The following is a 14883-nucleotide window of genomic DNA, read 5'->3' as shown; positions in this document are numbered from 1 at the left end:
TGACGACAGCTGATCCTGAGCACCCTAAGATGTAGTGTGAAGCTTTTTAGTATAAATAGTTCATATTTTAAGATGCATTGTTTATACTGGGATAGCCTTAGACTATACTTATCATCTTCCTACCTGTTTGCCTTGCCAGTGTAAAAATAACAAAATAAACATATGAATGTGGGTTGCAGGAAAGGCTTTCATGTATTCGATATAATACCAGTTTTCATATTTATTTTATAAAATCTCAAGTATAAAACTGGACTTCTCTAATCCCAGCTTTCATTGCAGTTTGAAGAAATCTAGCTAGTCATAGAATCATAGTTGGAAGGGACACAAAGGGTCATGTAGTCCAAACCCCTTGCAATGTCAGACACGTGTGTGTGTGTGTGTGTGTGTGTGTGTGTGAAGCTGGTACAATTGAATGACTGCAATTTATGAAGAACTGCAATGTGGTGGGGGTTATTTCTTTAACCCAGTAGTGTAGCTCCAGTGGTTCAAGGAAGAGGTGTGGGTGTAACTTAACAGCCTTTGAGTGTGTTCAGAAAGCAGTACAAAAATCAAACTGAACAAAAAATGGCAACTAGCCGTTGTGTTTTTGCACCTGCAACCTAGGTTTCCAGGAGCCATGTGGCGAATAGCTTTTCTAACCCAGTTTCTAATACTGCCTGCAACAACCCACAAATTGCCGTGTCTCAAATAAAATGAAGCAGAAGTAGAAGACATACCCAGGGAGATGACTGGATCAGAAAAGGTTTAACAAGAATTTAAGTTACCTCGTTGGAAGATATTAATGATTAGAAAGGCAAAATAATAAAATCCAAGCTATATTAAAATGTTATTTGTTAGAAAAGCAGCAGTATTCCCTTTCACATAGTTCTAAAATCTTACAGACAAGGACTAGCGTCTGATGAGCTTTAAAGGATACCAGGACTACTTTCTCAACCGAGTGCAGATAATCTGTGGAACTTCCTGCAACCACAGGAAACAATAACCCACAGAGTGCAACTAAGTTGTGCATTTTTTGAGAGAGAATTTGGACTTGCTTGTTTGAAAACAAAATATATGCAGGGAGAGGGATGAAGATTTAAGAGAGCTGCGGTTTGCTATCAAGTGCTCACCTCCCTCTCACCCTCAGTTTTGAAAAACACAGATGCACACTTCACTGCTTTGCCATTTAATAGCATTTGTACACACATTTCCAAGTTTTAGAAATAATCATGTGACCTGGAAGCTTGCTATTTATTTTTATCTATTTTGAATGCTCAGAATCTTGAGAATTCTGACTTAACCATTCTATATTGTCATCAAAAGGGAACCAGCTAAGGTCAAGAAGCTATGCAGGGTCTGTCTAGGATGCTGTGCTTTAAACACCCTTGCTCTCAAGATAACAAATGCTTCTGCTGTTGCTCATCACTTTTCCAATTAGTAGTTGATAGTTTAATAGCCTCTCAGAACCTGGGCAACAGCAGAGAGAACTGGAGAGCAAGAAGTAGCAAATTTGCACGTTGCAACTGCTGTGAAAACTGGGAGGGCTAGCAAACTCTAATTCACTAAGCAATTAGGTTCTGAATATGTTAACAAGTTACCTTCATTTCTTATGCCCTTGTTGGGATTTTGTCAGCTTGAATAAAAGTTTCCCTGCAACCAAAAACACCCCACTCCTGTGATACATATTCTCTTCTTGCAGCTATACAACAAGGAAGCCTTTGCCAACCTGGTGCTCTCCTGGGCTTCATAGGGTTCTACTGGTTAGGCCTGATGGCAGTGTTAGAAACTGGGATAGGACTACTAAGAGCCATGTGGCTCCTGGGACCTAGGTTGTGGGCGCCAAAACAAAATGTCTAGGTTTGTGTGTTGCTGCCCTGTTACCAGTCCAGGCAGCCTCACAGCAAAATATAGATTTATTTTTTTTTAATGCTGCCAGGTGAATCGGGGTCTGCAGGGTATCTTTTGCTGCCGCTCTACCCCACCAAACACCTGATTCACCCGGCAGCGCGGCAGCAAAAAAAAAGGTCACATCTTTTGCTGCAGGGCAAATCAAGTGCTGGACGGGATAGTAAAAGACGCAGCCAAGCAGGTGGAGATGCTATGTACCAAGGGTATCTCCTGGACATCTCCATCCAGTTGAAAAGGCTGATTGCCAGTCGCAAAATGCGCCTGGCGCCTGACTAATTTCGGACCCTGCCTGGTAGGGAGTTGCAGTTCAAAATATCTGAAGGGCACCAGGTTGCAGAAGGCTGTCATGAGGGATCTGGTGTATTTGTCTTGGCTGTAAAAAAAAAAAGAGGGGGTGAAAGTACAGATGTAGCTCCATGTACATGTCCTTTCACATAAATGGCTCAATAAAGCTATGCGAACAGCTTCTTTATGGCCAGGCATTTTCACATTCGAAAACTAAAGAGGGAGTGCAGAGAACTGTGTATTAACTAACAACACAATTGAAACTGGCCTCCAAGCAAACACAGTTCTAGGAGGCCCATGTTTAGAAGCATGCTTATCAACAGGACAATGCTCCATGTTCCCCTAACATGCAGAAAACTGGCAGGGATGGCTGTGGTTATTGCACTGCTTGACACAACCAGGAAAACTGCATGATGCTGGCTGTTTACAGACAAGCAAGGAAGGAGGAGCATTTTGAGAAAGAGCAGCACTAAAGGAACTAGGGAAATGCTGAGGCAGAGGCATAGCTGGAGGGTGGGTGGGTGGGACTGGGCGGCACTTACCACACCCGAGCCCGTGTCTCTCCTGGGAGTGACATGGTGGCTTGGGCGCCTGCAGGCTCTGCATGTGGCACTGCTGTGCTCAGGGACAAACTCCTACATAGGGGGACTTCTTCCTTTCTTTGTCAACGAATAGTAGGATAATCACGATCAACCTTGGTGTTGCTATGTTTTATTTTGTACATTTCTACTTTACCTTGTCAACAGATTATTTCTAAGGTGGCTCACAAAATTGCAATACTTAAAAAAATACAAATATTAAATACATCATCACCATAAATGTTTTAGCAGCAGGGATGTAAAAATTACTTATTATTGCATAATTTATAATTTATTATCCATCTTTCCACAAAGGAGGTAAAGGCATCATTGTATATGGCTCTCCCACTCCACATTTTACCCTCACAACAACCCTGTGAGGTAGCCTTGATCTGGTGAGATGAAAGACGGTGACTGGCCAGGTCAAAATCACCCAGTAAGCATCATGACTGAATGGGGATTCAAACACTGATATTTCAAGTCCTAGTCTACCACCCCAAGCACTGTAAAAAGGTAAAGGGGCTCCTGACCATTAGGTCCAGTCGCGGATGACTCTGGGGTTGCGGTGCTCATCTCGCTTTATTGGCCGAGGGAGCCAGGGTACAGCTTCCAGGTCATGTGGCCAGCATGACTAAGCTGCTTCTGGTGAACTACAGCAGCACCATTTACCTTCCTGCCGGAGCGGTACCTATTTATCTACTTGCACTTTGACATGCTTTCGAACTGCTAGGTTGGCAGGAGACCACTGTACTAGATATCAAAGCAACACAACGAGTAGGCAGAACTAAGAACACTACAATTGTGGGCAGATGTGCAAGTAGCACTATTATTACCTGGCACTAGCGAATTCTGAGGACCTAAACCTCAGAAGCATTGAAAAACAGTCACCACACCCTTGACCACAGTAGGTAGGGATTTCCAAAGGGTCACCCCTGACCAAAGGGAGGAAGGTTCATGTGGGACTAGGTGGCCCTCAAGACATTCTGGTCCTGAGCTGTGGGGCTTTTGTAAGTTAATGCCAACAGTCTTGACTTGATCCCAAAACCATTGAAGGAGCCAGTGAACCTTTTCCAATACCCCCACCCCAATCTTCTAAACATCAGGAGCTGACTGAGCATGGCACTCCAGAGAACATCCTACATCATGTATGACAACTCTCCTAAGCAGACATAGAAACATACTCCACTCTGCAGCCAAGGCTCAGATTCTCTTCTCTCTATCATACCCCCTCCTATCAGCAGGGGTGGGAGACCTATTTCAGCCCCAAGGCCACATTCTCTCATGCATAACCTTCTGGAAGGCTGCTGCATATGAATGGTGGGCAGGGCACAAAAGCGGGTGTGGGCAGAACAATGGACATGGCTCTTCCCTTTATACCAGGGATGGGCAACTGATGGTCCTGCTTGCTGATCTACAACTCCCATTATCCCTGGCTGGGCTGATGGGAGTTGGGAGTCCAACCACATATGGCTCCCAATCTCCTCTGCTTTATTCATTATGCTATATTCCAGGCAAGCAAAAGTCAGAGGTTTCTACACCTACCCTCATTTCTCCATCCAGATAAGCAAGAGGTGTCATTACAGTTCAAAGACACATTTCAGCCAGGCAAAAGCACTCAAAGACACAGAGCAAGGGCCGGTGAGAGGTATGGTCTGGGTAGGCCACTCAATTTAAAGTACTGGTATGAAAATCTTAGAGGACCAAATTGTATGAGGAAACCTACCTGAGCCCCAAGATCAGCTTTGGAGTTTAAGATCTGACTGGCAGATAATAGGGAAAGGGCCTTTACTGGGGGCAGTACAGATGCATAACTCCCTCCCTAGTGATATCTGTCAAACCCCTCTCTTGCCCACTTATTGTAAAGACCTTTCTGTTCAACAATGTATGACCCACCCCTTCCCAAACTGGGCAGCAGAGGTCCAGAGACTCATTCAATGATGTGAGGTGGCTGAGGCCCAGGAGAGTCTTGGATGCCAAACCATGCACATTGGCAGTGATACTGGGTGGTATCTGAGCTTTACTCAGAATAGACCCAATAAAATTAATGAACATGAAGTCAGTGCCATTAATTTCAGGTCTACTTTGAATAAAATGCTTTGGATGCCAAAGAAGAGTAAAAACACTGTGAAGTTAAATAACTAACACTGGAGACTACAAGAGGTATTGCATAAGCCATACTTGTAAGCCAGTTGTTAGCAAGGGTTCTTTATAGGCCTTTCCATGGGCAATGCCTCCATAGAGATTCATTCCACAGAACAGCTGCAACCTCTAGAGCAGTACCATCCCCTAGTAGGACATGGGATTACCTGGGGGGCAGTAAGAGGCAAGGGGGTGTCAGGGGAGTGCTGGAGGTAACTGAGGCCAAATCTGTCATCTCTCTATTTTACTTCAGAGTTAACTCTATTCAAGTGCAATGTAAGGTGTTGCACGCTGTACCAATTTCCAAACCTGTCTGAGCTAGAAGAGAAAAGTGGGATGTTGTTGACAGACAATGGAGTGCGCCTCTGGGGGTGAAGTCAAACTGCTGTAAGCACTGAAGTGACCTCTCTGGGATGCAAGCCTGGGCAGTATGTATGCAGGTCCTGGGCTGCCCAAACAACAAGACCCCCCCCCTTGGCCTCACTGATGTGGTTCAAAGGAAAGCAGAGCAATATGTTTACAAGCTTTTTGTCACCATTTGGATATGCTGTGTAAGATATGTCTAAGTGATTTGGGGGATCTTCCTTTGATAGAAATTCCGTATTAGAAATCCATTTTCAGATATATTGAAGAAGTTGCAGTAGTGGAGAAAGAACTACCTGAGCTACAAAATGACTGAGCTGAAGCCAAAGTTTAAGAAATCATACAAGTTTTGGTTACAAAAGGAAATTTCTGATTGCTCTCTACGCTATAGACAGAGGTTAAACTCCTTGCTGAATTTCCAACATGAACCTTGATGGAACACAGTTTAGTGCTGTTGTCCAACTTCTCCCCAAGCAAAGAAATGGACTTCCAGATTACTAAATGTAGTGATTTAAGAAGACTCCTTGTATGTGACTTTAGACCAGAGAGTGGGACACTGGTCTAACTTCATCAAGCCCATCCATTGCATTCAGAATTTATGGAACAGTGAAAGAGTTACTAAATGTGATAGCTAAGAAATGACTCTCAGACTTTGAAAAGCTGGTAGCACTGGATCAAGATGATAAATTTTGTTGAATTAATTAAACTAGTTCTAACTGGATTTTGAATAAATGTGCAATTAATTGTTACTGCGTTGAATTTTATTGTGTTTTCATCTTCCTTAGGGGTCATGCACACTGCTATTCTGAATAATGCTGTTTATATGGTAGGGAACACTGAGTTTATGGAACCAAGAGGGTGGTGGCTCCAAAACCACTGATCTATAAAGTTGCAAGGACATGTGTGGGAAAGTCTCCTGCAATCAGCCTTGGCCAATGGCCATTCAATTCCAAGCCTTCAAGTATTACAGCTGTGCTGTGGAATGAACCCACAGAAAAGCAGTGTAAAATACGTTAGGAAGGCCCCGCATATTCATGCCACTGTGTGACGGGGACTACCTCTGAAAATTGATTATGAACACGGATTTTCCATTTTTAAAAAAGCTTATTTTAAAGGGCACCAATAACCAGAAATGAAAGGAAAATTTTACCGTGAATTTCTATTCCCAGAGGCTCCTGAAGGACAGCCCTTCCATCTGGGATAACTCTTCTCTCTCACTGGTAGGCCAGTGAGAGGGAAGAGTCATCCCAGATGGAAGGGCTGTCCTTCAGGAGCCTCTGGGGAACATAGCTTTCTACTGGTATGGAAGAAATCAGCATACAACAAAAGTTAAAGATAAGGAAGAATTGGCAGCATCTACCAGGGTTTCCATTTGAACTCAGACTTTTATAGTTTGTATTGCAACAATTCAGAGTATTGGCCTAGAGCAGGGATGGGGAATACGTGATCCTCCACATGTTGCTGAACTATAACTCACATTATCCCTGACCAATGGTCACATACCGGCTGGGACTGATGGGAGTTTGGAGTCAAGCATGTGGAGTGGCACAGGTTGCTCACATTACTGGTGCTAACGTCACAGATGAGGTTGATGCTCCCACTTCCTACACCCTCAATGGGCATATTGAAGAGGAAGGGAAGTGGACTAATTGTTACTGACTAGCACCACAGTAATTGGTGCTTCTATTGTGCTATACAGTAGCTTGTTGCTGGGTAAGAGACATTATGATCAGGGTGGTGGAGATGCACAATTGCTGCAAACTCTGTAGTGGGCAAGTCACAATCCCTGTGCTTGGGACTTCTGGCAGCATTCCTATGATTGCATGGCTGGCTAAGTTCAGGATATTGAATGCAGGACACAACAATATCAGAGGCTCCATGTTACCCATCTTGGCTGCTCATTCAGACATAAAAACAGTTTTAATGGTTTGCTATCCCCCTACACTTCCTATTGCCTTCTTTCTGTTTCAGGTTGGTGTGTTGGCTGCTATCCAACTGATGCTTTTATTAGTATTCATGGATAATCTGTTTTGCTCTGCTGTGTTATGTTTATATTATACTGCTGTTTTTAGAAGACTTGCCATGTCAACTCTGGTAGAAATGTGGCATGCACAATTTTGATTTTTTTTTCTTCAATTTAAGGACAGCCCAATTTTCTGATCTTACTGATACCCCAGTTGTTTTCCCCCTACTGCCATTCTAATAGTAGCAGTATTCAGAGTGGTATATTAACAAGTACTTTCATTAATGTACTGAAGACCAAGCACCACAGCAATCCTCATCAGTTCACATTGGAGAGAGCTGCTCATATATCACCAGGATTAGTTAGTAGCACTGCAACAATAAATTCTGATTGATAGATAGATACCACCAAATGGCACCTTAAACCTGGGTTATGGTTGCCACAATGGAATGGCTAGGTGCCATTTTTGTTCATTTGTTTTTGTTTTGCAGTGGACTTCATTATCATCATCATCATTCCTTTCATTTCTATACCACTTTATATTTTAAAGAACAAATCTCATCAAAACATCAAATAAAACAATCCAGAATAGAACAAAGTGAAGCTTCATTGACATATTTCAGATCCTTCTCTAAGTGACTTTTTGCTTTCCCCAGCCACCATCCAGAGATTTCCACCTGGTTGCAATTGGACCTGTGCCAGTCGCAAAACATACCTGGTACCTGGCTAAGTTTGAACACTCCTATACAAACTATACCAGCCTTCCCCAAATGTTTTGGGCTACAGGGGAAAAGGTGGGATATAAAAAAATATATTACAACAACAGCTTCACTCAGCCCCAACAAAATCCAGATGAGCCAAAGCATCTAGATAGTGGAAGGCTGGTCTATAGTCCTATATCTCCTGCTATGGACCCCTTAGGATCCTGGGGTGGTAGCGGGGGGGGGGGGGGAGAGAAGATCGCCACCAGCCGTTCCAGTTAGCATCAGGGGATCTCTTACTATCATGTGCAAGATACAACTAGACTATCATGTCACCCGGGGAGGGGGGAGCTTACCACTTGGGAGATTCATTCACATGAATGACACCCCACTCAACTCTGTAAAGAGAGACACGATACATTAAGTCCTTGTTAACATGATTTCCTCACCACTGTGACCCACCATTTCAGGACAGACCAGTTGGCATATAGCCAAAGTGTGTTTAACTAACAGCAGATCCACAACCAGACACTAGTTCTCTCATTCCACTCTATGCATATACGGCATATGTTGTGTATATAAACACAATGCTAGCTCTTGTAATTTTGCCCTTCATAATCTTCTCACCACCTTCACTCCCCCAATCGCATGTAAAAATTGAACCTCAATTTACATTAAATTTACCTCAACCTGCCTGGTAAACAGATTTCACAGTACAGTTAACAAGTGATTCCACAAAATATATACCCTGGGAGGACAACAAAGCTTGCCAAGGTTCAGAGTTGCCACTTACTCCAACTTGCTACATGGCCTTTGACAATGTACAAAGATACCACCAGATATTTTATTTTGAGAGGGGAGGAGTTAAGATTGAAATGTTCTCATCCTCTTCCTGTCCTACTACATTTAGATTTCTGATTCCTGCCCTGTTCCCATGCTGAAGTTGAGGCTTTCCATGTAGTCCAGGCACTGACCCACCCCAGACCAGCTCAGATTCAGCAGGGTAGGTCCATTGCCATTTGTTCAAATCAAATTTCAAGCATTAATAGAAGGGCTACACATTTATAAAATAAGGACTCCACTTCACAAGAGTACTTCACTCCTCTCCAACCTGCAGACAAATTGTGAACAACATTTGGTTTGTTAATTTAGTACAGTATACCAACCATAGCACAAAAAACCTTAAAACAAATTGCGGAGCAATCTTCAACCACTGCAAATATGGTCTTCCATCTTAGTCCTACTAGAACCCCATACAACCTCCCCAAGTCACAAATCCTGTTCTCCTTTTCTTCAGGCTCTCTTCACATCAGGGCCATATACTTAAGCTTTTACTGTCCATTCATCTGAAGTCCAATGCCACATCCCTATTCTGTTTCAGGATCCATACTCCATTCACAAGCAAACACTTAAGTAGGGGGAGAGTGTCCACTCTGAGCATGAGACAGAAATAAAAGGGGCTGTGTTGAAAGTGTGTTAAGAGATAATGAGTCCACATTAAGGCACCTTGGGCATATTTTCTCTAGGGATAGCATACAGCAAGTGATCACCCTAAGTCTTGCCCTTGGGTCATTCCATATCAAGTGATGCATTTTTTCCCCTCATGTCATCCAATTTTTGTCATATTTTGTACACTTGTTGAATGATCAAAACTAAGTTTTTGTGTGTTTTTTTAAATCTCATCCTGTTTTTGAATTATGAGGGTTTGAAATTTCAAAAGATGGCAATTTTGGCCTTGTGGGACTACACAAAAACCTTTAAAATTTCTTCAAAACTTCATGGGCTTATCACATTAAAGCCCATGAAGTTTTGAAGAAATTTTAAAAGTTTTTGTGTATGTCGCATGATAGGCTTACTTTAAATTTTAAAGTTAAGTTACAAAATTGAAAATTTTAAAAATTGTATTTAATATTTCTAAGAGCTACCTGCACATTTTCTTATTGGTATCTCAATGGGATCACACTAAAAGAATGTTTTGTACATACATGTCTGCCGTATGGGGTTCTATTTAGGCTAAATGTGTCTTCTTGGAGTAAAATATAACAGAATAAACAAGATTTCAAACGATAATATAATATAACTATAATATAATGCCTACTTCAGGCATTTCTTTAGAAAGTTATTCAGTTAAAAGGTATCTGAAAACTAATCAAGTTTTTCTTTTAAAAATGCGTTCCAAAGCGGAGTGATAGCTTGTTGTTGCATGATAGAATTAACACTTTAAAAGAATTATTCTAAGTGCTTCATTTCATGAACGTTACAACAAAATACATGGAGGGGATATATCCAATGTAAATGCTGTATCGAAACTTTTGAATAAATGTTTTTTATTAAATAAAAAATAAATGCTTCTGATCAAGCAGAAATGTCAAATGAAGAGAGGCATTTATCCTGCTAAACACACTCATTCGTTTGAATGAATGAAAGACTAACAGCCATATGTAGTGATCCCATACACACTCAGAAACAAGCACTTCCAACAGGTATTTTCACAAGTAAACCTGCACAGAATTGAGCTGCATGCATGTTTTGTTTGCTTCAGCCACTTTCAAGCAGATTCCCTCTTGCCACCTTTTTATGCCATCATATTCTGTTACCTTTGCAACTCATCTCCCCACTCCAACCACATTCTAGATGTAAGTTTCTAAAAGCAGAGGACTGCCTTTTGTTTGGGTTCCCGTATAAAGGTGCCATGTGCACCGATGGTGCTGTATTATCAATCAATCAATCAATCATCACACGTCATTATCGAAATGACATAAAAGACAACAATCCAGGACACATTTCTAAAGCTCTATTTCGTTTCTTCACCCTCCACTTCAAGCTTCCACCCCCTTAAGGGGCTGGAAGGGGAGGGGCTGCTGTGGCCCTTACAAATCCCCCTCTTTCCACGCCCCTCCAACACATGCAGTAAAAGAGTCTAAATTTAGATTATTAACTTCTCAATGCAGGCACTTGCAGTTTTTTTACTCATATCGCCGGCGTTCACCAGACCCTCGAGGGTGCTAGACCAGGGCATAGTGATCACCACTAATTCCATTTCTTTATCCCAGATCGCACAGGCCCAGCGCGGGGAGGAGGAAAGCGAGGCGCAAGAGGCCGGCCAAGCCCGAGCTGCCCCTATTTTGCCTTCCCTCCTACCCCACAAGCTCTCACGCTGCGTGGAGCTGCCACCCTTCCGTCTCCCCCAACCCAACCCAAACTGTACGCCTCTCGGGACAGAGATCTGCCGGGAAGGCGGGCGGCGCTGCACCAGTCGGGGCCCTCAGCCCACCGCCGCCTATTCCTCTGCGGTCTCGCACCTTCCCTTCCGCCGTGAAGCGGGAGGAAGCGAGCGGCGGAGGCGGCGGGCAGCCCCGGCCCAGGGGAGCCCCACACGCAGGGCGGCCTCTCGCCCTCCTCCCACTCCCGGGGCCCACGGAAGCCTCCAGCGCGTACCTGAGGGCGCTGAGGGGGGCGAGGGCGAAGCGGCCTAGCCCGGCCCAGCTGGCGCCGGACCCTCCTCACGGCTCCGCTCGGCGCGACGTCCTTCCTCTCGCCCGGTCCCCTCCTTCCCTCCCCGGTTCGGGGCCGAGGGCGCAGCCCCGAGCGGGGGCAGTTGCCTTTGCTGCGCGGCCCCCGCCCCCCGGTCCTGCTTCTCCTGCCGCCGCCGCCACCTCCCTCGTCTCCTTCTTCTGCTTCTTCTTCTCCTCTGCCAGCCGCTCCCTCCCTCTCCCTTTCCCCCTCTCTCTCCCTCCGCGGACGCAAAAGCGCGACACTCGGCGACGCTTTACGGCCAAGCCGCCAAGCGCCACCGGGCAGCTGCCTAAAGAGGGTGCGGGGCTCTCCTCGCAGCGCGCACTTCGGGAGTGCGATGGGCGACTCCACGTGCGGGTGCAGGGCGGGGAAAGACAGGGAGGGGTGGTTGGTGGGGGGGGTTTGTTTAGTTTTAAATAAGCCTAGTTAAAGGATGGTGGTCTTGTTTATTTTAATGAGTTAAAACAAAAGGGAACCCTGACAAGATCCTTATTTCATCAGACTACCTGCGCCCACAGGCGGAAGGCCACGCTCTCCTCGAGCAAACATCGAAGCCGCGGAATGAATGCACACCTTGGTTTTTGCGTGCGCGTTTTTAAAACGACTGAATAAACGCAAAACGTATTTGCCACCCCTTTCTACGCCCCGCACATGGAGTCCAGCCGAGGCATATTAGCGAGCCGGAAGTGTTTGTAGGGAAAGCCGTTAAGATTGCAGCCGCTTTGTCATCACCAGAGAGACTCACTAACGTCCCTCCCCATCCCCCCCCCCGCTGCCGCTCCTATCACCGCTGTTCCTCACTATGGGCGGCGCGCCACCTACTGGCCGGAGGACTACGCAGCGCCTTGCTGCAGAGGATCAGCCTTCAGGAAGGGATCCTGTTTGCGCCTCGTTGCTGCTGCAGGACTGCGAAATGGGTGGCGATGGGCCATTGTAGCGTCACTCTGGCCGCCCCCCACGCTTCTCAGAGCCGGCTTCCCAGCAGCGAGCTGCCTTGCGTCCATGAATGGGTCTTGCTGGTAGCCCCCCGACCAAAGCAGCCTCGGCTTTCCTCCAGATGCGGGGCGGAGTAATGCTACCTAACCCACCTCGCGGGGTTGTTGTGACGCTCCCAAACGATCCAAGAATTGTAGAGTTGGAAGGGGCCACCAGGGTCATCTAGTCCAACCCCCTGCAATGCAGGAACCTTCTGCGCAGGCTGAGGAAGCCATTTGCAGACCCAACATGAACCCCTGAAATAAGTCGAGTCGACAGGTTCTGACAGCTGGATGCTAGAAGGAAACCCGTGGGTGTGTTCAGTGGGACTCCCAAGTCAACAAAGCGTCCGCCACAATGGAAATGTTCTTTTCTAAGACGCCTCAAAACCCTCCGGGGATTTGGATCGAGAGGGCTGCAGCCCTGCGCTGCCTCTGGGGGGCAAAGAAAAATGAAAGTATCCCCAAGTTTCAAAACTAAGGAATTAAAATAATCGAAAGTGGGCCCGTAGAGGGGAAAAGAGGGACGTGTAGAAACTACTTATTTCTATTTTAAATTTTAACTATTAATTTCGGAACTAGCGAACTTAATAACCTGCACTTCCATTATCCCCACGTACCAAAGCTTTCCCCCCGACTGCGTAGCCTTTTCGCACAAGGCTCCATGGAGTTGGGCGCAGCTAAGCCTGCAGAGAGGAGGCAGAAATCCGCGTCGGTTTGCGCCACTTCAACTGCCCCCTTTCCCCCGAAGAATCCTGGGCGTTGTAGTTCGTTGCATGTCCGGGGAACCGAGTTCTTCCAACCCCCGCACAGAACAAACCATGACAACAGCTCATCCAACTGTGCATACTGAGAAAAATGCGCAGCCTTCCTTAACAACCCTAATTCCCACCCCACGTCTGCTCTGAAGCACTAGTGAATTTAGAGGGGGTTACTCTCAGGAACTGGAGTTAGGATTTCCACTTTAGGGTTTTTTGTTTTTTTAAAAAATGCTTTCTTGGTAGTTGTTTTTTAAACAAAAACAAACCCATAACAAAACAGAAAACCAGATCAAACAGTATATAACAATCAACAAAAAAATCCAAAATTAACACTCCTCGCATACCAAAAAGAAAGACACAAAATTAAGTTCATCCTTTACTAATTCTAATGTGACTTCTGGTCCCCCCATTGTGGTTCCTAAGTTCCCTTTCAATGCACACTTAATTTTGTCTCTCCTAGATTCTCTATCACTCATATTCTTTGACAATCTCTTGTTTTTAAGGATTTCCACTTCAGGAGTAAACAAAAGGGGGTTGTTTTTGGCAATGTAGTTCACATTTCTTTGGAAGATTGTTAAAACATATGTAGTATTTGTGTGTGCATTTGTGTGTACACACACACACTTATATTTATTACAGTGCCTAACAAAACAGAGATTTTCAATTCTTACAGCAAAAGGTTTTGGCTGCTGCCTCCTTCAGGTGCTCTGAAATGAACCCAAGGGTTCTTTAGCCAAGGTGGCAGTTCAAGGAATATTTGCAAGTGCACCCTTTGCTGTAGCTTAGCAGTGCTGAGCTGGGGCGGTTTTCCTCGTAGGGCCATCAGTAAGGGAAGGTGCAAGGAGCCATCTCCCAGAGTGACCCATCTCACCTGTAGCACCCCAGTTATGGAACACCACACCCTTCAAGTGTCCCTATTTCCCAGGGACAGTCCTGGAATTTCAGAAGCCATCCCGGTTTCTGATTTGATCCCAAAATGTCCCACTTTTCTTAAGATATCCCTATTTTCATCGGAGAAATGTTGAAGGGTATGGAGTCATGCGACCCCTGAGCCAAGGAAGTAACTATACAACTTTAAGAAGACATCTGAATGCAGCCCTGTATAGGGAAGTTTTTACATGTTTAATGTTTTGTTATGTCTATATAGATGTTGGAAGCCGCCCAGAATGATGGCATAAATGTTGTTGTTGTTGTTGTTGTCGTTATTATGGTTGTTGAATAAGACATCCCTATTTTCATTGGAGAAATATTGGAGCGTATTGAACACACACCTCCCCTCCTTAGAAATTCAGTTGACACAAACTTTGCTTTGTTTTAGGTCCCAACTGAAAAAGTGTCTTTTTGCCTGTCCACAGAATGCAGTGATTTGACAGTTAAACTGATTTTAATATTAATTGTTGTCATTGTTTTCCCTTTGTGCAATTCCACCCTAAGGTCTACAAACCAAACCAGGTTGTTGAAAAGTTGTTTAGATTTACTAAACTGAAGGGAGAGTAGAGAAGAGGGGGAAGGTAAAAACTCCATCGTGCTTTAGCTAGCTCCAGCTAACAATTGTCTTAGCTATGCAAGATAGCTCTGCGGGCAGGCAGTGGGTTTCCTGTCTGGCCTCCTACTTAGCTGAAGCAAAAGAAGCTCAGCTCGGCAGGCCGGTAGTGGTTTTCCTGTCTGCTTCAGTTGTGGTGAGCTAGCTTCTCACCTCAGCTGTGCAAAATGCAA

At 44.8% G+C, this 14883-nt stretch overlaps 1 protein-coding gene across 5 annotated transcripts in view; it reads right to left on the bottom strand.

Annotated features, from left to right (window-relative positions):
• The window catches only part of RNF111 (ring finger protein 111), a 54702-nt gene extending 41387 nt beyond the window's left edge, over positions 1 to 13315 (bottom strand). The window contains exon 1 of one of the 5 annotated variants that reach the window (XM_080980695.1): positions 13027 to 13315. In XM_080980695.1, coding sequence (XP_080836821.1) covers positions 13027 to 13072 — 46 coding nt within the window. In that variant the 5' untranslated portion in view covers positions 13073 to 13315. Of the gene's footprint in view, positions 1 to 11354; positions 11649 to 13026 lie in introns of those variants that run through there. The other 4 variants (XM_080980696.1, XM_080980693.1, XM_080980697.1 and 1 more) reach the window with 4 other exon arrangements.
• Between the last annotated feature and the right edge of the window lie 1568 nt (positions 13316 to 14883).

The sequence above is a fragment of the Podarcis pityusensis genome, assembly GCF_964106645.2.
Source record: "Podarcis pityusensis genome assembly, chromosome: 14".
Lineage (NCBI taxonomy): Eukaryota > Metazoa > Chordata > Lepidosauria > Squamata > Lacertidae > Podarcis > Podarcis pityusensis.
Note: the sequence above shows the minus strand (reverse complement) of the source record. Positions and strands in the feature narration are given on the sequence as shown.